The 27,197-nt window shown below is 38.7% G+C and overlaps 1 protein-coding gene across 5 annotated transcripts in view; it reads left to right on the top strand.

Moving 5' to 3' along the window:
- FER (FER tyrosine kinase) overlaps window positions 1-27,197 on the top strand; it is a 172,025-nt gene that overhangs the window by 51,093 nt on the left and 93,735 nt on the right. For all 5 annotated transcript variants that reach the window (XM_031605034.2, XM_090132110.1, XM_090132113.1 and 2 more), the window contains 2 exons: window positions 5,253-5,375; window positions 9,134-9,323. In XM_031605034.2, coding sequence (XP_031460894.1) covers window positions 5,253-5,375; window positions 9,134-9,323 — 313 coding nt within the window. The remainder of the gene's footprint in view (window positions 1-5,252; window positions 5,376-9,133; window positions 9,324-27,197) is intronic.

Genomic DNA, 27,197 nt, shown 5'->3' with positions numbered 1-27,197 from the left:
GTGAGGTTCAACAAATCCAAGTGCAAGGTCTGCACCTGGGTTGAGGCAACATCCACTACTAATACAAGATGGGGATGAAAAGGTAAGAGCACAGACCAGCCAAAAAGGACTTGGGGGTTCTGATAGATGGAAAGTTGGACAGCAGTGTGTCCTTGCAGCCCAGACAGCCAACCATAACCTGGGCTGCATCAAAAGAAGCGTAGTCATCAGGTCAAAGGGGGTGATCCTGCACCTCTACTCAGTGCTGGTGAGGCCTCACATGGAGTACTGCATCCAGATGTGCAGTCTTCAGTACAGGAGGGACAAAGATCTGTCCAGAGGAGAGCCACAAATAAGGAAGAAGTCTTTTACAGTGAGGTTGGTAAAGCACTGGAACAGGTCACCCAGAGATTTGGTGGAAGGCCAGTCCCTGGACGGTGCAGGTGAATCAGTCTCTGTGCAACCTGATCTAGCTGTGGATGTTCCTGTTCATTGCAGCTAAGTTGGACTGGATGACCTTTAAAGGTTCCTTCTAACTCTTAAGGATTCTGTCATTCTAGGTGGAAGTTGATGTTGACTAGTTCATCTTTCTAAGTAGTGTGGGAGATGTGGTGTCTCCTGATACACATTGATTATTGTCTCAGAATAGTATAGGGAAATTCCAAAAAGCATAACAATGAAAATTTATGCTTGTCAGCTATTAAAGTATCTCAGAAATTTTCAAAAAAACTACACTGATAATCTGTTTCAATCTCATGCTATCATATAAAATTAGATATTTTTGAAATTTTAAAGCATTTCAATGTGTTGATTCTGCATGTATGCAATCATATATTACAGTGGTGAACAATCTCATTAGTTTGGTTTTAACTTATTGAATACTTGTGCTTTACTGTATCTATATTTAGTACGTACTGACACTTATTCTCCTCTGAAGAAACTTTCTGGTGTAGAATTTAGGTGATCAAAGCCACTGATTTTAGAACTCAAGATCATCAGTCCGTTTCATATTGTTTCAGCACATGAGGAATGTGTAGTTAAGAAGTCATCCTCTATTCATAAAGAATGCAATATATTGATCTCACTTGCAAATTTGTAGATGTAACATCTGTTCCCTTTATTTTAATTGTTAAGCCGAATGCAGCGTTGATTAAAATACTGGTTAGAAAGCTGACCAAAATAATCAACAGTATTTTCAGTTAAAGAATTGGTAATTAATTTTTAAGCAAGGTATTAACATTTGATAATTGGTATTAAATCAGAGAGTCAGTGTAAGAATTGTCATTTCTGAGAAGTTCAGTGTACAGACTTTAATAATCTAATAACAGTAAAATTGTTCATTAGAAAAAGAGAGATTAATGTTTCACGTGTTGCTTTTTTCTAAAAATAAACATGCAGATGCTTGTTCATTTGGGAAGCAAGTAATTATCATTCACTTTATGGCTTTTTGGTAGTCATTTAAGTCTTGCATTTTTTAGGACTGTCTGAAGAAAGAATATGTTTAAACATATTCGTTTGTGTATATTGTGTGTATTCTTTTGTATATTGTGTAGAATACAGCAGGAAAACTTGTTCACTATTAAGATCAAACTATTTTGGTATAAATGGCACATTGGACATAGCTCCTAGAGTCTCTGTAAATTGCTCTATTGTCCTTTGCTGCTCACCATTCTGGGATGGTTTAGGGCAATGTATTTGTATAGTAGCACCTATTTGGTCTCATTTCACTCTTGACACGTGTGTGCACATGCATGCTCCTCCGAAAGTAATGCCTCCTATTTTATTATACTGGCCCATGACATCAGAAGTGAATGTTGGTGGTATGGCAGTAGGGTTTGAACATTTTCCCCAGTATTCCATTATGTTTTGTTGCTGTGCAACAGCTGGCAGCAGAGGTGTGACAAAATGGCATCTGACATGGAAGTGTGTTTGAAACAAAGATTTGTCATGGAATTTCTCCACATGGAAAAAATGGCACCACTGACGTTCTTCGATGCTTGCTGAGCATTTATGGAGACCAAACAATGGATATTAGTACATTGAGGTGATCGTGTTTTTTCAGCAGTGATGACAGAGACATGAAAGACAAGCCATATACCAGGTGGCCATACGCGGATTCCACACCATGAAGTGCATTTTGATGGGTTCATCTATACAAACTGGTGGATTATGACCAGAAAACTCTGTATAGAGCTGATATATTGGCTGCAGTGTGTTGGGAATGGTGATGATAGTGTTGGAATATCACAAAGTTTATGCCAGATGGATCTCATGAATTCTTACGTAGGAACAGAAAGAACACTGTGTGCCAGTTTGTCAGGATGTACTGAGCTGTTCATGGAATCACTGAATTGTAGGGAATGGAAGGGACCTCTAGAGATCACCAAGTCCAACCTCCTGCCAACGCAGGCTCCCTACAGCAGGTTGCACAGATAGGCATCCAGGGGGTGCTGAATATCTCCAGAGAAAGAGATTCCACAACCTCCATGGGCAGTCTGTTCCAGTACTCTGTCACCCTTACCACGAAGAAGTTCTTGTGCACATTTGTGTGGAACTTCTTATGGTTCAGTTTGTAGCTGCATCCCCTTATCCTCTCACTATACACCACAGAAAAGAGTGTGGCATTGCCCCTTTACCTCCTGTACCTTAAATATTTATTGTCGTCGATCAGATTCCCTATCAGTCTAATTTTCTCAAGGCTGAACGGACCCGGATAGCTCAGTCCAGAGCTGGATACAGTATTCCAGGGAAGAGTTGAGGAGGAGGATCACCTCCCTTGACCTGCTGGCCATGCTCTTTTTGATGCACTCCAAGATGCCATTGGCCTTCTTTGGCCACCACACTGCTGGCTTTCAGTCAGCCTGTTGTCCACCATTGACATTGGCTGTCCTCCAGTCTTCAGGCATTCCTCCCATTCTCCAAGACCTCTCAAAGATAGTAGTATGTGGTTCAGCAGTCACCTCTGCCAGCTCCCTCTGCACATGTGGATACATCCCATTGGGGCCCATGGGTGTGCACTGATGTTGCCAGGATGCTCTCGGACCATCTCCTCCCTCACCAAGTAGGAGCCTTCCATTCCCCAGGCTCTCCCACTTATCTCTGGAGTCTGGGATTCCCAACAGGACTCTTTGCACTGAAAACAGAAGCAAAGGTGGTGTTCAGTATCTCCATCTTCTCAGCATCCTCCTTTACCACAACACCCCCCTCATTTAGTAAGGGACCCACATTTTCTCTAGCCTTCCTTTTATTGCTGACATACTTAAAAAAGCCTTTCTTATTAACCTTTATCTCCTTTGCCAGATTCAATTCCAGGTGGGAAAGCAGCTGAGAATTCCAGCTGCTACAAGGCTGACAATATCATTTTCCTGAAATACATCATTACATTTCCAATAGTGTGCCCTTGTAGCCAGGAAGGTCAATGGTATCCTGGGATGCATTAATAAGAACGTGACCAGCAGGTTGAGGGAGGTGATCTGCTCCCCATAGTCTGTCTTGGTGAGGCCACATCTGAAATACTGTCCAGTATTGAACTCCCCAGTTCAAAAAAGGCAGGGATCTCCTGGACGGACTCCAATATGGAGGTGACAAAGATGATAAAGGGCCTGGAACATCTCCCGTGCTAGGAAAGGCTGAGAGACCTGGATTTGTTCAGCCTGGAGAGGACTGAAAGGGGATCTGATCAATGTTTATAGATATCTAAAGTGAAGGAGGCAAGTAGATGAGGCCAGAGTTTTCTCAGTGGTGTGTTGTGATAGGATAAGGAGCAGTGTCAAAAAACTTGAGCATAAGAAATTGACACAGATAAGTGGAAGAACTTCATTACAGTGAGGGTGACAAAGCACTGAAACAGGTTGCCCAGAGAGGTTGTGGAGTCTTCTTTTTTGGAGATATTCAAGACCTGTCTGGATGCCTGTTGGCATGACCTACTTTTGGAAACCTGCTTTAACTGGGGGGTTGGACTTGATGATCTCTTAAGGTCTGTTCCAACCCCTGCAATTCTGTGATTTTGTGATTACTAGTGATGAGACATGATGTCATCACTACAAGCTGGAATCAAAGTGGCATTTCATGAAGAAGTGGCTTGAATTCCTCATCAAAGAAAAAGCTCAAGATGCAGCCCTGAATGAGTGAAGTGATGTGTGCTGTTTTTTGGGTTAAGAAGGGGTGATCCTTCTGCATTTTCTGGAACCCAGACAAACCATTAACTTTGGACTGCTGTATCATGACTCTGAGTAAACTGAAGGCTTGAACTTCCAGAGTTAGGCCAGAGAAGAAGGCAACCTTTCTCTTGCAATCTGGTAACACTAGACCCCATACTAGTTTAAAGAAAAAGAATGAAGCACATTGTCAGTCTTGTCTGAGCTGTCCTACCATACCCATGTTATAGTCCGGTTTTAGCACTGTCTGACTGTCATCATTTGGGCCAGCAAAAGATTGTGTGGTGTACATTTTCCCAGCAGTGATGCTGTCATAGCAGCTGTGAAACAGCGGGTCGCTCCTGCTGCTGCGGGTTTTGATGAGTGTGGCATGTAGGCACTTGTTCATCACTGGTGAAAATATGTAGCTGATGGTGATGACTACACTGCACATAGTATTTTGTAGCTGAGAATTTGCTCTACCAAATAGTTTTATTGTGCTCATTGTATCTGTTGTAGTCTCCATGGAATTAAATAGAAGGCATTACTTTTGGAGCAACCTACTTATGTAGTAATGTATATGCCACTTTTTGGTGCTCATCAACACATATATGTTTTATATGAATGCACACAGGCACTCTTTAGAAATTTTTCTCCTGGCTTAACAATAGTTTGATTTGAACGTATTTTGTTATCAAAGATTGTGTGGTATTAAAAAAAATTGTTAAGAGAAGTATACAGCTTGCTCTTAAAATAAGTGTTGTATGAATTAATAATGTAGGACTTGTTCTTTCATTGTCTCTAACGGTTTTTCATTATTTTCTTATTTTATCCCAGCTGTCAATTCTTTGTATTTACTTATTCAGTAGAAAGTTATTAATTTCACGAAGCATCTCAGATATCAGCAGTATGTTAGGAAGGCTTTAATCCACAGAACTCATCATGGTTTATAGCTGAAGTTTTCTTGGTAGAAGAGCCTGTGGGCATAGATAATTTTGCAACCTTGTAGATGCACATAGCGTAGTACAGACCTGTTTAAAAATTAAAAATGAATGCTTCTTAGGGAAATAAAAGTTTTCAAATATGTACAGATTCTATATATTTACACCATGGACTTTGGTATTATATATCTTACAGGTTAAAAACAGTAATAGAAGAACTCATCCAAACACAGCAAACACTTTTGAGCAAAGAAGAACTTGTGTTGGAACTAGAGAAAAAAATAGAAGACTCTTCTAAGACTTGTGAAAAGAAGTCAGAGTAAGTGGAATTAAAATTTCTGGTTGTAATAATGCGAAGGAAAATGTCTATAATGCCATTCTCTTAAATAAGAAATAATCTCCAGTCTTGTTCTGCTTTTGTGAGAAAGTAATCTTACTTATAAATAACAGTAAACTTTCAACTTCTAAAATAAGCCTTCTTGACTCCAGATCCTAATTAATTAGAAAACTGAACAGCTCTATTAATTTAATTTTTTTTTGTTATATTGATGGTAGCTCAGTAACTGAGCTTTTCTTAGCATTGTAACTTCAGCCTGAATGAAGAAAAAGAATCAATTCGGATTGTCTCTTTGTTTGACATAGTTTGTTGTATACGTGTGATTTTGTAGAAGACTTTTTTAGTTATGTGGAAGCTGTGTAATCTTTCTTATGTAGTAATGTTTAGAAGTTCTCATGTTAAGTTCATTCTTCATGGTATTTGCATTAGAATAGTGATTGTAGAGCCAATGCCTTGTGGTACTGCTCAATAAATAATGAAGGTGAGATTTTAATGGTTGTTTTACGTGTCATAAATAAAAGATTTATTATAATTAATACTTTTAGGGCAGGATCTTTCATCTCTATTTCATACTCACATCCCAATCTTAAGTGAAGTTACTGTAACAGATAAAACCTTTATTTTTGTAGTGATGTCTCCCTAGTTCTCTTTGTGGTCAGTCGTAGTCTTACTGAACATTTGGTCATAAATACTGATTTACTGTAACAGGAAATTGGAATGCAATACCTCAGGTGATCTTCATTTGCTGTAGACACATTCTTAGCTCTTGGAAGGCATCTTATCAGTTGGTACTGTCAAATGCATTTCAGTCACTTTCAAAACTTTATGTAAGTATACAGTGCAGACTAGGAAATTTTTTTTTCGTTGATGAAGGACACATACTCACAATACGTTTTTCATTTATTCAGTTCATGACCTACCTTACTTTCTCACAGGATAAACGGTTTGAACTGGATGGATATTGTTCTGATTTACCATAGGAATGCTTGTTCATTGTCTTGCTATCTGTTACATCTCTCTGAAAGTAGTTTGTACTCTCCCTCTGTTTCTTGTGTGCAGGCTCCTCTGAGTAATCTGTAGCAGATGTTTGTATTGTTGAGGAGATTATTTCAGTCCAGACATTGCCTGTCTTGAGTCTATGTTATTGTTGAGCCTCAGGTTTCCCCACTTCTTTCTGACTCATTTTCATCACTGCTAGTCCGAGCAATTTATTGACTTTTCAGTGGCAGTCTGCACTGGGTATTGTTTCTTGGTGTCTAATTATGGCAGCACATTGAATTGAGTTTTAGACCTATTGCGCTTTTCATTAAGGCATGTTGAAGTGCATCTTGAAATACATCACTTTCTCACTTGCAGCCCTCTTTCAATCTTGCAAGGATTCACTCTTAAAAGACACAAGCAGTTTTATAGATAGTAATTCCTCACATGTAAAAGGAATGATCAATATTCTGTGATGGATTTGGGCAAACTGTCATGTAGCTATTCCTGGTGTACATCATGTCACAGTTGAGAAGGGAATAGCTCCTGAGTTTCAACACCTAGGGTCTTGTCTATGGTTCGTGATGAGTTGTAACCATTCTGCATTTGGAATGCTGTCATTTTAGATGATAATGTGTATTCACCAAGGTCCTACTGATGGTGGAAAGCCATCATTTTTGTGGGGAGATGCTTGGTCTTTATTTTCCCTCATTGATAAGGATGAGATGAAGAAAACTGTCTTGGGGAGTTCATATCTTTGTGTAATGTTTTTAAATATCTGCTTTCTCATGCTGAACTTTACTTTTCAAGTCTTCCATTTATGTCTTCATACACTGCACTCATCCTTTTCACACAGAAGATCATTGGACTGCTGTAAGGAGTTTTGTTCATTGCTAACGTGGAACACTGCACACATCCTGGGATATGATTTTCTGTCTTTTGCCACCAGTGATGTCTCTCTTACTACTTTGGAACTTGTTTGAGTAACCAGCTAGCCCAGGATCAGTTTCTAAAGGAGCAATCTTGCCATCCATGACTTTTGGCTTGTAGTGCAATCAGCATATGCCTGCCTACACAATGTTTAGTGTCTGTATGTATAAGTTATGACAGAGTGACTTCTTCAACAGACAAGGCCGTGTCCCCTTCTTTGTCAGATGGAGCTGAAACAGTGGATATACAGAATTACGAGGCTTGCTTTTGATTTTTTTCAGGATTTTCCCGTGGTCTTTTGGGTGGTGTCAACAGAAGTGCTTGAACCTTGTTCATGAGTACAACAAACAACTTCATTTCTGAAGTAGGAATAATGGACTTGATAATCAGGAATAATTCATAAATTTCTTTTTTTCTTCAAATGAAGAGCATACAGAATGACAGAATACTGTAATTTTTCTTTAGTGTCCTTGTTCATGGTAGGCCTGGTCCCTCAACTTTCTTTATCTGCTCTTTCAGATTATGAGAATTCTCTGTTTCTTTCTAGACCAAGCTTCTGGGCTCAAGTGGAATGTTCTGAGTGTGTTAGTGTTGTACCATAGATGATTCACACTCTTGGACAGATTCTGTCCATGTTTGGTTTTGGCAATTATTGAAGATAATAGCCATCTAGCTTGCAGGTGGATGTCCTAAATAGTTTGCTTGTCCTTTGCTAATGTTTGATTGTCTGTTATAGAGTACCTATTGAAGTTGAGCATGTGAAGATCTGTTTTATGGCCACCTTCATTTAATTGATCTCCTGCATATTCATTATTAGGAAATCAGTCATTTCATTGGTGTTGTCTCATGCTTCTGAAGCTAAATTTGTACTTGATGGTCTCAGTGCAAGGTGTGTGTTTCTCTTATTCACATGGGTCACTTCTGGGAGAACTGAAGAGTCTGGGGCTATTTTTTTTTTTAATCTATGCAGAATGGTTCTCTAGTGGCGTGCAAGAAAGGTGAAAACCTTGCTGACTGTGGCACTGGAAACAATTAAGAGCCAAGTACAATTTTTTTACGTGCGGCTGCAAGGCCACTTACAGGTTTTTTTTTCCAGATCTGTTTCATGTACTATTTTTCCCAGGAAGCTTCTAGAACTGATACAGTCATCCATGATGCAAGTATTGTTTGAGAAATGAGAATCTTTGGTCTTCTATGAGGCTTTTTTTAATAGGGCAACAGTTTGAAGTCTATGAGTGTAATAAAATATCTTTAAAAAGAAGTATCAGTAAATAGAATGAAAACAAGAAAGTGGACAGAAAACATAACTAAATATTAATCTGAAATTCTGGCTCGGAAGAGAATTAACTGATAAGACGAGGTGACACAGTAGTAAATCCATACAGCATTCTGCATTGCACTTCAGTAATGATGTTTTAATAAATCCAAATGGTTGAGGTTAAAAGATTGCTGTGCAGGTCTAACGTCCAGAGGTTAATAAAAATGTAAATTTCTACAAACAGTAATGAAAACGTTGAGTGGTTGAGGGCAGCTGTCGCTCTGCATTTGGAATAAGGTCAAAGGTAACAAGTGGGAATGTAAAAATATTCCTGTATTCTCTTGTATGTTAATGGTGAAATACTGTGTAGTAGTGGTATAAATGAGACCACAAATAGATTAGGGGGTATGATTTCAATAGCTGTTGAAAAACAGAGAAGTATGCAGAGCAGAGTGAAAATCGCTTTTAGAAGACAAGAAAAAAGTTGTTGTAGCTTTTTTTTTTTTTTTAAGCTTTCATAAAATAAAAAATATACCTTAAATTATGTGCATTTTAAAGTTAATTTTCTTTTCAGTATTGTTCTCTTGCTGAGCCAAAAGCAAGCACTGGAAGAACTTAAGCAAACTGTTCAGCAATTAAGATGCTCTGAAGCAAAATTTGCAGCCCAGAAAGAACTACTGGAACAAAAAGTGCAAGAGAATGATGGGAAAGAACCACCACCTGTAGTGAATTATGAAGAAGATGCCAGATCAGTCACTTCTATGGTAAGCTTTACAGAATTATACAGTCTTACTATCATATGTTGTTCCTTAGATCAGCGTTTCATGACATATGAATGGGTGACTGGAGTGAATAAACTTCTCTTTCCATTTTCAGAAACTGACTAGTTGGAAAAACAATTCAGTTGTGTGGTTTTATTTATTTATCTATTTATTTATCTATTTATTTATCTATTTATCTATCTATTTATTTATTTATTTATAAGTTGCAATAATTTACATTACTCTTTGTATATCTGCAGACTTAATTTGGCCTCCTGCACCCTAGAGACTTAACTTCTCATTAGATTGTTTTATAATTAAAAGTGTAAATCTTTAAATAGATTTAATAAACTTGAGTATGAGTTATTGATAATTTTGTTGGCTTTGTTGAAGCAATATGTTCACAGTTGCAGACAGAAAACTAACAAATAAAAGCTGTTGGAATACTGCATGCATTATGTCACTGAGAAATTAACTTCACATACTGTAATCATTCCATTTAACTCTTACTTGTTAACACCCAATTCCTTGCAGCTTATTTTTAGTTGGCCTCTTAATTTTAGATGGCTCTTTCTAATAAAAATAAACTTGTGTTAGTTTTTAAGATTCTGTGTAATCTTAAAACGTACTTGTCTACTTTTTTGGGGGGACTTCCCTTTCTTAATTATATGCACTTATGTTGAGATAGTAATCATAGAATCATAGAATGGCTTGGGTTGGAAGGGACCCCAAGGATCATTGATTTCCAACCCCCTGCCACAGGGCCACCAAACTTCAGATTTGGTAACTGGACCAGGTTGCCCAGGTCTCCTTCCAAACTGGTCTTTCCAAACCTCCAGGGATGGGGCATCCACAACCTCTCTGAACAGTCTGTTCTTGCACCTTCACCTCTGTGAAGAACTTCCCCCTGACATCTAATCTAAACCTTCTCTCATTGACCTTAAAATCATTCCCCCTTGTCCTATCTCTGTCTAGCCTTGTAAAAAGTTTATTCCCCTCCCCTGCATTATAAACTCCAGGTGAGGCCTCACAAGCATTGAGGGTAGGATCACCTCCCTCAGCCTGCTGGGGCTGGCTCTTCTTTTGATGCAGCACAGGATAGAATTGGACTGGACTGCAAGCATTCATTGTCGGCTCATGTTGACTCTTTCATCAGTTGACACTCCCAAATCCTTCTCCCTAGGGCTTCTCTCAAGTTGTTCTTTTCCCAACCTACATGTACTTGGGATTGCGTCAACCCAAATGCAGGACCTTTTACGTGGCCTTGTTGTACTTCATGAGGTTGGCATGCGCCCGTGTCTCAGGCCTGTCTAGGTCCCTCTGGATAGCATGTCTTTCCTCTAGTATGTCAGTTGTACTTCTCAGCTTGTTGTTGTCTGCAAACTTGCTGAAGGTATGCTTGATCCCACTGTTCACATCACCTACAAAGATGTTAAATAACATTGGTCCTTACACTGGACCATGAAGAACACCACTCATCTCTGCTGTTGACCACTAACACTCTGAGTGCAGCCATCCAGCCAATTCCTTATCCAGCAAGTGGCCCGTCCATCAAATCCATTTTTCTCCAATTTGGTGACCAGGATGTCATGTGGAAGAGTGTCATACACTTTGCGCAATTCCGGATAGATGACACCAATTATTTATCCACTGATGCTGTAACTCCATCGTAAAATGCCACCAGGATTGTCAGGCTTGACTTGCCCTTGTTTAAGCCATGTTGGTTAGCACCAATCACCTCATCTTTATTTTCCACGTGCCGTAGTAGGGCTTTCAGGAGGATCCACTCTATCTTCTTGCCAGGCACAGAGGTAAGACTGACTGGCCTGTAGTTCCCTAGATCTTCTTTTTTTCATCTTCTTGAAAATGGGAGTTATGTGTCTCCTTTTCCAATCAGTGGGAACTTCATCAGGCTGCCATGACCTTTCAAATCTGATTGATAGTGGCTTGGCAACTTCATCTGCCAGTTCCCTCAGAACCCATGGATGAATCTTATCAAGTTCCATGGTCTTGTACACCCTCAGGTTCTTTAGATAGCCTCGAACCTGATCTTCATTTACAGTATGCAGATTTTCCTTCTTCACACCTTTGCTTTCTGTAACTTGAGTGATGTAGCGAGGACACTTGGTAGTGAAGTCTGAGGCAAAGAAGTCACACCTCAGCTTTCTCTGTATCCCTTGTGTCCAGTTCTCCAGTTTCCTTCTGGAGAGGGCCCGTGTCTTCCCTGGCTTTCCCTTATAGGCTTTCTTTTTGTACTTAATTAAGTCCACAATCTCCTCACTGATCCACGAAGGCCTCATGGTGTTCTTTCCTGCTTTCTTTTTTTCTTGGGATGCACTGCTTCTGGGCTTGGAGGAGATGGTCCTTGAATACTGACTAGTTTTTTTGGGCCCCTTTTCCCTCCAGGGCTTTAGCCCACGTCACCCTGCAAGCAGTTTCCTGAAGAGTTTGAAATCTCCTGTCTTGAAGTCTGTGTAATCTAAATGTAGTGTGATACTACATTTAATTGTACTTATTTGCTCTTCTTGAAAAATTTGCTGTAAATGTGTGATTTGAAAATTGTTTTCCTACTAATTACTGATTTTTTGTTTGGCTTATGTTGTGAGTACATCTTGAGGTTTGTGAATTTTTTGGGTTATTTTAAGTTTAAAATTGCAGACTTCTTTATATAAAGTATTTATTTAGTGCCACACAAATGGAGCCAGTATCAAAAGGGAGTAGTTTTCAAATTGTTTTGTTTTTCATCTCTTAGAATATGTAATAGTATTGTATGACTCTCACATGTAGGCTGGCTCTGAAATGCTGTTTTATGTGATTTTGTAAACAGAGTTAGGTAACCTGTATTTTGTTTTGTAACTTCCTTTGTATCTGATTCGTCCCTAATGTAGGAAGGAGATAAATACTATGACATAGATTGTTATTTCTAGTAAAACAGCTATTTTTATGCCAAAATGATATAGTATCGAAGTTTTTAAAGATTATGTCACTGTCACAAAAGTTAACTGGAAGCTTGTGCTAGATCAGTGGTTAGTCAATGAATGGATCGTCTGTCACTTGTCTTTGTATATGTATATTATACTTACTATTTTAAGTGTGTGACAATAGTCTACCACAATTAAAACGGAGAAAGTAACAAGAAAACTCCAGTATTATCAAATCTTCTGATTAGAAATAAAAGTATTGACAATATTTGGAACTTTGCAATGCAAGTGTAACTTACTGAAATGTGCAGCAGTGGTTTGCATTTCATGTTAAGAGATTACACTTAGAAAATCAGTGATGACTAGAAAATTGGTACAGAACAGGAAATGTTCAGGGACTGCAAAAGCCTGGCAGTAGATTTAACTGATATAAAGTCATAATATGAAATAGTAAATAATTTTGTTTAGCAATAATATGGTGGAATCTGTATGCCAGTTTAATGTATGCCTTCCCGTATCCTTATATGGTAGAAAGAATTATTGTAACAGCACAGAACAGTATTTTAGAGTATTTGTCTGTTTTTTTTTTTTCCTGAGAACTACTTGTCTTTTAAGTAGAATACAGCAATTATGCTATTTCAGCGTAATTGTGGTTCATGTAGTCACCGTCCCTGGAGATGTTCAAGAAACATTTAGATGTTGTAAGGTACATGGTTTAATGGAGACATATTGCTGGCAGCTGGATGGTTGGACTGGACAATTTTGGAGGTCTTTTGCAAACTTGTTGATTCTATGATTCTGTGATTCTATGATTTTGCAGTATGCTGTAACCACTGGTAAAGCTAAGACTTGGTATTCTGGCTCTGTAATCTGGAAAAACTTGTCAGCAGGTGGAGCTCAAGCTTTTAAGCCAAAAGACTGGTTATAACTGAATAGTCATCATTTTTCATCATTGTTTAAAAAAGTTTCATCATCTATGTTTAAAAAAGTTAGATGTGACATAAAAATATATGTTCTCATTTTTCTAACATTAAATAATCTGAAGTGGTGCTTTGTTTTTTTGTTTTTTGTTTTCTGCTATTTTTCCTGTTGTTTTTTGAAGATGGTAAAATGTAACAGTGATATAGTAAAACCCAACACGTGTTCTTCAGCAGCATGTAAGCTAATCAAAAAACCTGTACAGCTTTGCTGTTTAAGGAGTAGCTGTGCAAAGTTGCTACACATTTTGCATGTGCTCATTAAAGGATTCCTGGTTGAATTCAGTTGTCAGTGTGGGAGGCACCTGCACTATCAATGAATTATTCTAGGAGAGTGTCATCCTTTACACTGTGTGTAATAGAGTAAGAGTAGGCATGTATTAGCACAAGATTTAACATTTCTGAATTCCTATTATATCTGTTATAGCTGAGGTATGTATCCAAAAGAAAAAATATATATAAAATTTCACAGCATTTATGATTAGTTTTACTATTTAAAAGCCTTCAGAGATTCTCAGTGATCACTGTAAAAGTAAGATATGTTAGCTTTTGGTGGAAATTATTTGTGGCATGTATTAAAACAAACAAACAAAGACACAGAAGAAAGAGCACTGTATTTCCATCTCTGTTTTCCAGATTTTGTGAGTCCGTGCTCCTTCTAATAGCGTGATCAACATTGTTTGAGGATTTGAGACAAATATTTTTAGGATTCTCACTTGTACAATCAATAGGTGTACAGAGGTTAGGCCAAGTAGGCTTATCGCAGTAGAAAGATAATAAATGAAAAATGCTCACTGGTGTAGGTTTGTAATAAACTCCAAGAGGAGCAATCTCCAGAAGATCCTTCCTTGTTGGCAGGCAGCCCTTAAATGGGATCTAGGGGAGGTGGAGCCAGGCTCCCCCCTTCCAGTAGCACAGGAGAATTGCCTTCACCTGTGCTCCCGCAGCTGACTCACTGCTTGCCTTAGGTGGTCAATCAGTGTTTTGGGCTGTGATCAACAGTTCCCAAACATCACTAAAATTGAAATCAACAGGTTTTAATTAGTTTATGAGCTCTGAATTTTTCTAAGTCAACTATTTGTAGGAACTGTTGAGTCACGGTCTGAACCACTGATTGAGCACCTGGGGAAAGGACCCAGTCAGCCCTGGGAGTGGAGTCTGACTCCATCTCTCTTAGACCTCATTTAAGGGCTGACTGCCACAAAGGGTGTTTGGTTGGAGAGTCCTCCTTTGTGGAGTTTCCTTTGTGAGCCTAGATCTTCAGAGATGGGTGAGGTAATTTTCTTTGTAACATTTTCTGCTGTGCTAGTTCCCGTGTCATTACATCGCCTGTAACACCATTCCGTTGTATTGATCTTTTTGATTGTGCAGATTTTAAAGAACACTTAGAGGAATTATGTGATTAAAGATCCATCATGAAATGAGTTTTAGGTTTATATAATAAGGCTGTAGAAATGTAACACGCATTATCTGTGCTCCATGGGGTGGTTTACTTAGTGCCTGGCTTGATGGTTGCTGAGGGAGTCCATGTAGGTCATAAAAGGGGGAAAAAAAATTGCCCCAGGAGCTATCTGGGTTCATTGACAGGGCTTTAAAACACTTCTGAAGTCTGAAGAGAGCGATAGTGATCTTGCATGTGACCAGATAGCTAAGTTAAAGGGACAGGGTGCTATTGGGGTCCTCAACCTGCTGCTTCTTAAGAAGATGAAAGCAACAGGCAAGTCATTCAAAAGAATTAAGGAGTTATCCTGCATGAAGGTGACAAGAGCTGCTGCCTAGCTCAAGTGCTTCTATAGCAGTGCACACAGCTTTGGAAACAAACAGGAGGGGCTGGAAGACACCGTGCTACTGGAAAATTGTGATGTAGCTACTGTCACTGAAACCTGGTGGGATGATTCTCATTATTAGAATGTGGCTATTGATGGCTACCAGCTGTTCAGAAGGGATAGGCAAGGAAGGAGGGGAGGAGACATCTATGTCTCTATATTAAGGAAGGAATAAAGTACAAAGAACAATCCCCAAAGAATGGCCATGAGCAAGTTGAAAGCCTGTGGGTGAGAGTTAGATACAAAGATAAAAAAAAGAATCCTTGTGCTGAATATAGGCTGTCTGATAAAGTGGAGCGTGCTGAAAAAAAGCCTTCTTTCTCCGGCTATTGGAGGCATTGCAATCCCAAGCTCTTGTCCTGTTGGGGGACTTGAACCTTCATGGCATCTGCTGGAAAAGAAGTATAGCAAGTTGTAAGCAACCCAGGAGGCTCCTGGAATATACTGAGGATAACTTCTTGAGCCAAGTAATAGGAGCCACACAGGGGGTTGTAATGCTGGACCTGTTGCTCATCAGTTTGAGTGAACTAATCAGTGACATCAGGATTGAAGGCTTCCTGGTCTGTAGAGGATGTGCAGTGATGGTTTCAAACTCTTGAGGGTTATCAAACAGGCAAAGAATAAAATCAGGATGCTTAATTTTAGGGAAGCCAAATTCCAACTCTTCACGGAACAGAACTCCCTGGCAACTTGTCCTCAAGGACCAGCGAGCAGAGCTGGCAGATCTTTAAGGAAGCTTTCCTTGGGGCACAGAAACTCTCTGTTGCCAGATGTGGAAAGTAAGGCAAGAAAGCAGCATGGCTTTCTGCTGGTCAAACGAGGGCAAGAAGAAAATGCACAGGCAGTAGAAGCAGACAGGTAACCTGGGAGAAGTGTAGGGATCTTGCTAGACTGTGTAGCAATAGGGTCAGAAAATCCAGGGCCCAACTGGAGTTGGACTTGGCAAAGGGCAAGGAAGATAAGAAAGGCTTCTTATACTGGCACAGGTGAACATACTCTCCCTAGTGAGCAACACTGGCAAGCTGGTAACAGCAGACAAGGAGAAGACTGAGGTATTCAACAACTTTTTTGCCTCAGTCTTCACTGGACAGTACTGAGACCAGCACTCATTTTAACATCTTCATAACAAGAGTGACAGTGGGATTGAGAGCAATCTCAGCAAGTTTGCAGATTACACCTTGGGGCACAATGCTGTGGTGCGTGGTTGACGTATCCAAGGGGTGGTGTGCCATTCAGAGAGACCTAGGCAGGCTTGAACAGTGATCTCAGGACAAGGCCATGAGGATCAACAAATCCAAATGCAAGGTGTTGCACATGGGTTATGGCAGTCCTCACTGTCAGTGCAAACTGGGGATGTAAGGATTGAGTGAAAAGGACTTGGAGGTACTGATGGATAGTAAACTGGACATGAGTCAGCAGTGTGCCCTCGTGGCTCAGAAAGCCAACCACATCCTGGGTGGATGCATGTCCAGCAGGCTGAGAAAAGTGATTCTGCCACTCTCCTCAATGCTGCTGAGATGTCACCCATAGTGCTGCATCCAGATATGGAATCCTTGGTACAGGAGAGATAGGGCCTGTTGGAGTGCGTCCAGAGAAAAACCACAAAAAGGATCCAAGGGATGAAGCACCTCTACTAGGAGGACAGGCAGAGAAAGCTGGGGCTGTTCTTGGAGAAAGAGCCAAGGAGACCTGGTAGTGGCCTCACAGTATCTAAAGGGAGGCAATAAGAAGGAAGAAGACAGACTCTTCAGCAGGGTCTGTTGTGATGGGAAAAGGAGAAGTGGTTTCAAACTTAGAGAGGGGAGATTAGTTTGGATATAAAGAAAAAGTATTTTGTGGTAAGGGTGGTGAGAGATTGGAACAGGTTGCCCAGAGAGGTGGTGGAGGGCCAGTCCCTGAAGATACTCGAAGTCAGGCCAGAGGCTCTGAGCAACGTGATCTAGCCATGGATGGCCCTTCATTGCAGAGTAGGTGGACTAGATGACTCTTTAGAGTCCTTTCCAACTACAGATGGCATGGAATCATAGAATTGTTCATTTTCTCATATTATCTAAGGCCATGTAGAATCTTCAAACAGATGCGGGGAAGCAGCTTCTGTGACAGCATTATCAGGAAGCTTGATGGTATAGATAGATTTTTTTTTTTTTTCCTCTTAGTGACTCAGAAGAATTGAGCAATTTCTGTACTTTGTAGTGCAGTACCAAGCAGATGCCTTGTTTATCTGCTCATGTAAGTAATTTCCTGCTGATTTGTGGCTCATTATGTTTATATAAAATTAAGATTATGTAAGAGTCCACTTATCAGGAAGGGGTAAGGGAGTTGTTCACAGTTACTTGCAGACTTCTACCACATTATTTTGAGACTGTAAAAGGTCTTATCAATGGAAACAGGACCAGTGTAAATCCATGCAACATTGGTACCCTTAGCCTCTTTCTTATTTATCAGCAAAAGAAACACTGACAGTGTAGTCATCTTTTAGAAATTGTGCCTATTAATTTATATAAGACTTGTACATAAGCAGCTGTTGGATTCCTGGGCAGCTGAAGTTCAACTTAACGATTTTTGCTTTGGGCTGCTTTTTAAGCTTGCTAGCTGGGACTTATGTTCTTGCAGACAGAAATTAAAATGCTCCAAATGTCAGATGGTCGTAGCAGGTGAGAGTGAACTATGTTCTTCTTGCTGTAAGGGTATGTTCTAGTTTTATTTTCTTCTTTTCATAAATCCTTTTCCTGATGGACACGCATCGAATAAAAGGCAATCCACAGAGATATACTAAGGTAAAGAATAGATAAATCCCATCGCACTTTGTCCTGAGTGGTGGATGTTACTGACTGGCCCAGAGTTTAAGAGATAAGAGATAATGAAGCCTCTGAGCTTCTTTCTACTGAACATACCTGGAAATTTCTGAAGTAAAAGATTAATTTAGTAGTAATATTTTGGTAGACTAGGAATCAAATTATACATAGTTTGCTCTGGAAATAGTGTCTCCTTCTATGGAAACTGCAATAGATATAAAGAGCACAGGGACATTATTTAATTTACAAAACACTATTTTTCAATGTAGTGACTATCATTAGTTATGCATTTTCACTGGCAGTAAAGACAAGCCTTCATGCCAAGCTTACAGAGTTTGTACAGGTGAAGGTAATGCACTGTTTCTCAACTGCTGAAACACCACCCATCAGCTCATGGTGTTGACATCCACTGTTTGGTCTCTGTAAACATTCAACAAGTATCAATGAAAGGATGCAGTTTTTTTTTTACAAAGAGGAGGAGTTCAGTGATACATCTTTGCTTCACATGCACTTCCATATCACATGCCCCTCTGTTGCCATCTGCTATGCAGGAACAAAATATAATGGAGTTTTGATGGGGAAGTTTCAATCTCTACTGCCATGCTACCAATATCTGCCTCTGACATTATGGGCCAGCATAATAAAATAGGAGTCAGTACTTTCACAGCAACTCTTGCATGTTTCTGAAGGTCAGCATATTATCTGGAGAAAAAAAAAAAAAAAAAAAAAAAGAAAAACATGTTGAGCAAAAAACTGTCTTGGGGAAGGGGAAAATTAGAAATGTGAATGAACTTCGGAAGGAATTGATGAAAGTAACTTGTTCAGAATATTTTGCATGATGAATTACTATACCGTCTCTGAAAAAAAGGAGAATGTATGTACTTCTCCTTAACTGCCAAAAATAGTTCAAGAGCTTTCAGTATTCCTTAAGGAAGAAGCCTTCATTCCAATGTTGCAGCATTGCATACCCCTGGGGGATCTGTAATTTCATTCAAAATCATCCCTGGAATATGGAATGTTTTACACAGAAGATTTGGTTTGAAAAGAACTCACATGTTGGTATCCACTGTAAGTTTCTGGATGATTCTGTGTGCATCGGGAGGAAAGTAGTAATTCTCTGCTGGAATTGTTATTGACTTCTTAAATCTTTTTCATAGTGATTGGACTGATATAGCGTAATCATCAACTTTTCATAGCCTTTAGGGAACTCAAAGAAAAGCAGTGACAGAATTTGCCTGCTGTATATTGTCTCCTTTTCTTTTTTTTCTTCTTTCTTTTCTCTCCTTTATTTTTTTTTCCATACCTGTTTGAAAATGACCAAATTATTGAAGGCAATGATAATGCTTCTGAGAGTACATAGAGTTATAACAAGCCTTTGACTGTTACTTTAAGTTTGTGATTAGTGAAGATAATTTCCAGTTCCAGGTGACGTTCTTTGGCATGTGTGCTGCTTCTAGAGGTATGATGGCGTGTGCATGTGGCACGTGTAATTTCTTTATATCAGCTATTAACCATTGCAGAGACCAGAAGGAATAGAGGCTCAGCAATCCTGATCTCGCATAAACATGTCGTAGAGTTGTGCTACATCTGATTAATCTGCTAAATTCATTGTGTGGAGCACTGTATATATAGTTTGGTCCTTCAGCCAGCTGCACTGTAAAATTGTTCGTGCTGAATGTAGCTTAGAGGTTCTTCGCCTCTGTCTTCTTATTACTAGCTCATACAGCAGTCTTTAAACTTTTTAAATTACCTTGTTTTAATGGCTCTCGTGAACATATGTCAGCAGAGATTATTATAACTGTATTTATTCAAATTTTATAATGAAGTTACTGTCATAATTAAGTAGCATTTGTCAGCTTGACTCATTACACATCAGATTTTTTTAAAAGTTAAGCTGTCTGCTGATTACCTAAAACTTTATAGTTCCATTGAGAAAGTGTTAACATTAAATGGTTTGTGGATGCACATGCACTTCTAGCTATTAAAGTGTGTGTGTTTCTAACACCTCTCTAACAGACTGTAACTTTCAGATGATGGTAATAAAAAACTTCTTCACTGTTAGTTTGCTTTGCAAGTTTTATGTTCTTTTAATGTTTTGTTCTCTAATATATGTTCAGCTTTCTGCTGTTTTTAAATTTATGTTCTTGGCATTTCAAGTCACTTTCATGAAATCTCACTTGATTCCCTGATTGCTTATTTTGACGTTATTAGCAAGGAAGTAAACAGGTTTATACGTAACTGCTGAACTATAAACTGTGGATTCTAGGTTAAAAACTATCTGGCCTACAAGGATGAAAATGTTTGGAAGCAGAGAAAACAGCTCCATAGCTAGAATGTTGAGCAAGATTGTGACTGGCAGATGTTGACTTTGACCAACAGCTAATACATCATCACGGTATTTTTGAATGATGAGCTGCAAGAGGATATGAAACAATTTAGGTTTTCTTGTTTTTGTGAACACAAGGTACTGCAGTAAAACCAGGGCTACTTAGTTTAGTCTGTTCTTGATTCTTTATTTATTTAGACAGGATGGTAGCTAGAGATGTCTTGTGTGCATATTCAGATCTCTATTACTGTGATGTAACAGTGGAAAGCGAGGAAGAGAAAGATCATGTTATGACTGCATTCCCTTTTAGCATTGCAAATGCTCTACAGACTCAAATTGGGATCCTTTTAATGACTTCAAACTAGTAAAGTGAAAACAGAAGAATTAACAAAATAATTGTATATCAAGTTAACAGCATTATTATTGATTAATAACAGTGCTGTTGAAATCAGGGGGACAATTCACATGTGTACATTTACATACTGCTTTTTGGTAGGATTAAACTCCAGTTTTGCTACTTATATTTTTCCCAATATACTGGAGTTATTAGCTATTGAATCTTTATTTTCCAAAAGTATGTATTAATTCCAGATTTGGCAGTAAGCCTTCACAAATCTGAATTGGTTTCTTAAATTGCCTTTACTGATAGCAGTTCTGTTTTGCTTGGTATCATTATTCAGTCAATTTAAGGAGGAGTGCTAGAAATTGGTGGTATAGAAATATTTCTATTAAGCAAAGCAGGAATTCTGTTGTGAACTTTGTGGACCTATGTGGAGTACTGCATCCAGTTCTGGGGCTCCCATCTTAGGAAAGATGTGGATCTTCTGGGAAAGATCCAGAGGAGGGCCACGAGGATGACCAGAGGGCTGGAACACCCAGCCTGTGAAGACAGTCTAAAGTAGGTAGCTTATTCACTTGGGAAGACTCCAGAGAGACCTCATAATGGCCTTCTAATAATTAAAACAAGATCATAAACAGAAGGGAAAGCAACTTTTTACACAGGTAGATAGTGATAAGACAAGGGGAAATGGATTTAAATTAAAGGAGGGGAGATTTACTTCAGATGTTGGGAAAATTTTTTACAGAGAGTGTGGAGAGGTGCTGGAACATACTGCCCACAGAGGCTGTGAATACCCTGTCCCTGGAGGCTAGGTGAGGCCCTAGGCAGACTAGTCTAGCACTTGATCTAGCAGTTTGCAATCCTGGCCACGGCAGAGGAGGTGGAAGTGGATGATCTTTGAGGTCCATTCCAGCCCAAGCCATTCTGAGCTTACTCTTTGACCTCTCTAGCTGTCTTGCAAAGGACAGTTAGTTTACTTTTCCACAAAGCTACCAGGGGAGGTTGCAGTGCCTCAGCTTAGATGATATATGTTAAGCATTTTCTTCCTGGGGACACGGTTGATGTTCTTGATGATAATCAGGTGAAATCAAAATTGTTTATTTTAAAAATAAATAGACTGGTTTTGTATATAATAATTAAATGTCCTTTGTCTTTAAAAATGTTATTAATAGCCAGCATTAAAAGGTACTCTGCTTCTGCAAACTCCTCTAATACATATTTGCGTGTTAGAAAGATTTACTACTTATTTTGAGGATGAAGGTGACATTTTGCTGACATTTCATATATAGCTTAAATAATTGGTCCTTTGATACTCTAATTAAAACCGAAAATATAGGACAATCTATACAGTTTAACTCTACGTTCTGTTCCAATAGTCATTCAGAATAAATCAATAGATCAAAGCATGATATTCTGTTACCTTTTTAAAACTTAATTTCCTAGGGCTCAAATATAAGACTTTGCTAAGTAAAATCTACTGAAGTTTTTCAGATTTTCATCTCCAGGTAGTTTGCCTACCTCTTGTTTAATGATCTTTTTAATTGCTGAACCAATTTGTTTTTCTGAACCAATAAAACCAGCTGTCTAGCGTTTGTTGAACCATTAATGATTCTGATAACTGTGAAGTGATTGTTTTGCATGGAAGTTATGATTTATATTTTCATAATTGCTTATTCTTCCCACTTTTTGTCCTGCTTTCACTTCAGTTTGGTTCAAACCTTGTATGTCTCTGAACATACCTGTGTATGTATGCAGAGGAGTGTAGGTGGAAGCCTGTAGCTGTCAGTATTCCTCAGAGTTTGGTAGTGGGTCCAGTCTTGTTTTGCATTGTCATTAGTGACCTGGAGAGAATGCACCCTCAGCAAGTTTGCTGATGATACAAAGCTGGGAAGTGTGGCTGACATACTAGAATGCTGTGCTGCCATTCATCAAGACCTGGGCAGGATGGAGAGCTGGGTGGAGAGGAACCTTTTGAGATTCCATGAGGGCAAGAATGCAGTCCTACATCTGAGGAGGAATAACTACATGCATCAGTACAGGTTAGGAGCTAACATGCGGAGAAGGACCTGGGTGGTCCTGGTGGACAGCAGGTTGACCATGATCCGGCAGTGTGCCAGTGTGATGAAGAAGGCCAGTGGTATTCTGGGGTGCATTAAAGCATGTGACCAGTGGGCTGAAGGTGGAGATTCTTCTCATCTGCTCTGTCCTAGAGAGGCCACATCTGGAGAGCTATGTCCACTTATTGGACTCCCAGGTCAAGAAAGATGGGGAACTCAGAGAGAGTCTAGGGGAGGGCTGCAGTGGTGATTAGGGGTCTTATGGGGAAAGGCTGAGAGACCTATCTTACCAATGCATATAGGTATGCTAAAGGCTGGGAGTCATGTGAATGGTGCCAGGTTCCTTTTGTTGGTGCCCAGTGATAGTACAAGGAGCAATAGGCACAAACTGGAACACGGGAAGTTCCATATGAACATTAAAAAAAAAATTACTTTGAGGGTGATGGAGCACTGGAACAGCTCACTGAGAGAGATCATTGAGTTCCTTCTCTAGAGATATTGAAACCCACCTGGATGCTTTCCCGTGCAGCCTACTGCACGGAATCTGCTTTACCAGAAGGTTGAACTAAATGGTCTCTTAACAGCTCCTATGATTTTGTGATAAGTAATCTCAAAAGCAGAAAAGCATCTTTGGAAATAAAGCTTGTATTTTTTTTATGAGAAGCTAAGAATGTTCTTTCATGTTATATTTTATGTGAATTACTGCTAATAGTCTTTTTGATAGTAACTTCATATTGAGTAGTTACATTTCTACAAACCTGATTGTAGCAACAGTTCTCTGTTTCTGACATATGTCAGTAATGAACTCTAGGTTACCTTTCAAAACAAGCTCTAAACATACCTGGAAATATCAGGTCACTATTTATTTCACGTTCATAATCAGTAAGTATGCTAGAAATTATCAGGAAGAAGCAGAATAGAGAATAAGGTATAGACTTTATGTAATTTGATGCGTGTACACTTTCTGAATATTGTGGAACTGCAGAATAATGTAGATTTGAAGGGAACTCAGGAAGGCCATCTGATCCAGCTTCTTCCTCAGAGGCGTGTGAGCTTTGTGGTATTGGTCTGCATGGGATCTTCATTTGAGTTCTGGACGGCACCGACAGTGGAAATCTCTCTGGGAAGCTTCTGTATTTGATCATGTTATTCATTGTGATGTTTTATTGTCAAATTTTATAAAAGTTCAGTAAGCAGCTGAAAAAAATTAAGGAAGGAGAACCTTTCCATGATTCTACCATGTAAGAACTTCACATTTGATACAGGCTACTCTAACATTTCAAGTCTTTAGAGGATGAGGAAATGCTCTGGAGAGTTATCACTGTCTTTTTCTTACAGGCCACCAGGATTCTGGTACAACCAGGAAAGTATCTTTCATCTCCAGAAGAGCTGTTCTCAAATTTCATGCTGGCAGATTTGTGCTTTTTAAGCTACCCCTCAATTTGGAAGGTGGAACATTAATTTACATCTGGTGCAGAGTTTTACAATATGTGTGCATCAATTATGCATCACGTGTGCTGCTTTGGAAGGTGTTACCGTTATTTAAAACTGAAAATACTAGCTTATTTGTGAATGATTTTTGAATAGCTGAGTTGCTTAATTAGTTTCACTGTGTACTTGAGGTATTTTTAATTAGCTTAAAATGCTTTAATTTTTAATAACTTTGTTACACTTCATGGCTCTGCACAGTGCTGCCCCCAGTTCTAGATATATACAATGACAGAATAAGATAATGCAAGTCATTATTCCTCTGAAGGTTCTTCTGGTCTGCTGAGCTTGAACAATCAACTTTTGTTCAGTCAGCAACCAATTCTGTCTGGAGATGCCATGTAAGTAGTTCAGAATATCAGTTTTCATTTGCACAGAATGAATGATTCTCTTATTTTGTACATTTAGCTTTTCCGAGGTTCCCAGTTCTGTCATGGGTGAGAGGGGTGGGGTAGGGGGAAGAGAAATCTTTCAGTGTTTTGGCTTTGAGGTTTCAAGATCTTCAGACACATTCAGGTTTTTGATGCGTCAACATTTACCACTCATTTAATGAAATTAAAAATGATCAGTAAGCGTTAGAATCTGTAGAGAAAGCATTCATCATAAAGGTTTTGCCATTAGTATATTTGCATATCAGTAAACAGGCCAGAGTGACTGTTATATGTGAAGTGTATTGCATCTTTTTCAGACCTCCTAAATAACATCTCTGCTGAAGTGACTAGTGCAGACTGTCACTTTCAGAAAGTGACGCTTTCTCTCTAGAGGTTCTTTGAAGAACTCTTGCTTATAAATCATAAAACTTCATTCTCATGCTAGGTGTCTATAACATTCTAAGAGTAAAAATCTTAATCATTCTCCACCATATCTGCGTTTGAGGCCTTAAGATGAATATTGTTCTGACACTTTTTTCATCAGAGAAATCACATATTTAAAGCAGGAATGAAGCCAGCATTCACTTCACATAAATAAGAGCATTTTAATTGCTCTTGCAGATATTGTCTTTTGTCTCTTTTTATCTGTATGTTCACTGAACATATCATTTCCAATAATTACCAAGAATTCTACCAGTCTAGTTTCATCTTAGCACTCTAGTACCTTTCTGAATTAATTTTTATCAAAATCTCTGAGGACCAGTTCCCTTATCAAACCTCAGAACAAGTATTATCATGCTTATCTTTTAGATATTGCTGATTGTGTTCTTCCAGTTGTAATCTCATTTTTTTGTGTGTGTGTGGGAGCATGTTTCTTTTTTTCAACTGGGGAGTCCTTATGATATTTCCTTTTCCTATGAAGCTTTTCTGCTTTTATTTGCAAGCCTGCATCATCATCTGTATCTATGCCGATGCTTTGTATCTGATACAAGGTCTTTCTTGTATTAAAATATTGCCTTATTTGAATCACCAAATGTATTTGTTGATACAACTTGTATACAGATTTGTTTATTTGTATGTGTCTGACCAGACTTTTTTGCAGGATTCAATGTATGCTGCATTATAAGTTGTTTCTTACTTCTAATCTTCTACTTTTTGATGGAGATAGTAACACTATTTGCCTTTTCCCCAGTAGAATTACTACTCTCTTAGATTTTGTTATAGCTTCTTACTTTCTTGCTCCACTAAAGAGAGTATATATTATTCTTCTTTTCTAATAATGTCTGAGATGCAGCTATTTCTCTGGACTCTTACAGCTAAAAAGCTTTTTTGGGCTTTTACATTATGCAGCTCAATTTAAACAGAATCATTTGCCTTACTCTTTTATCCTGCCCACATTCATTCAAAATAGTGTTGTGAAGATGATTCTTTAACCTTGTCATTTTGATTGTCACACCTCTGGGTGTACTGTATTGTTTTGCATGCACTATAAGATCTGCAGTATTTTTGCCTAGTGAAAGAACAGCATGGTTGGCAAATGGGAGATTTTTGCCATGGGATGCTAACAGCTGTAATGCATGGCCACAGAAGGAGTACTGGAAAAAGATAACTGGAATGATAAGGATAGCTGAGGTGTATACAACTGGAAGGAGTGTTTCAGCATTCCTTATTTGGTGGTAGTAGAAATGTAACATGGCTGCTTCCAAAATTGATTGCTTTTAGAGTATGGCAGTGTTCTGATCTTATGATTACAAGTAGCTGTTGTCAATCAGTTCCTCAGTAACTGGTTAATTAATATTACAAAATCTGTAAAAATAAAAACACTAATGCTTTGCATTATTTACCAGTCATAATGACAAGAAGTCACATTTGTAAAATGAATTTTTATATTCCATATGGAAACTTATCGATCAGACTTGCGTCATTCTCAGGTACGTGGTTGGAATATAAGTGTTTTTAGGTTTATTTGTCCACTGTCTGGAAAATTCCTACTCTAAGTGTCAGCCCCAAGTCTGGTGGTGACTTTTATTAATTCTTTCTGTTGAAGAAATACATGTTCTGTACAGACAGTATTTATTTTCATGTGTATATAATGGTAAAGTATAATTTATTCTGCAGTAATTCAGTCTTTGCATAAAATATTATAGCGCGGGGATTAGTTTTCTTTTTAATAAAGCTGGTCTAGTGTAAAATAAAAGAAAAAAGAAGTATGCTACCATTTTGCTAATATCTCAGAAAGTAATTAATTCCAGCTAAAATGAAACTGAATCAGTTAATACTTTTTAGGAGCTGCAGTTGTGTATGTTAGCAAGCATGCTGTTCCATAGGGCTCTTTATAACAATCCCTGTTGCTGAATTCTTAATTTCTTCCCAGTGTCCTTCTCAAGTTTGTTAGTGAAATAGTAGTGTGATGTTTTTTGTGAGTGTATCTAGAGCATATGTGCTGACTGCATAGACAGCGTGGTTTTATTGATTGGTCAGATGCCTGGTGTTAATGCTGGAATGAGTTCTGTTGAAACAAAATGAATTTTGTTTCAGGAAGTCTTTGCTCCCTGTTGGGTTTCCTTCAGAATTTTTAAGTAACTTAATATCCTGAAATAATCATTTTTGCCTAGTAAATTGTTTACTGAATTCTGAGGGCCTTGGTCAAGAGATTCAAAATCTATTGTGTTGAAGATGACTGAAAAACAGCTATGTTGTTAACATTTTACTCAAACTAGGCTTAAAATACCACCTTGACTTATTCACAGAATCACAGAATGGCCAGGATTGGAAG

This window comes from Phasianus colchicus, chromosome Z (genome assembly GCF_987193195.1).
Source record: "Phasianus colchicus chromosome Z, bPhaCol1.hap1.1, whole genome shotgun sequence".
NCBI classification, from domain to species: Eukaryota; Metazoa; Chordata; class Aves; order Galliformes; family Phasianidae; genus Phasianus; species Phasianus colchicus.
The sequence above is the reverse complement of the archived record's forward strand: the minus strand, read 5'-3'. Positions and strand labels throughout refer to the sequence as shown.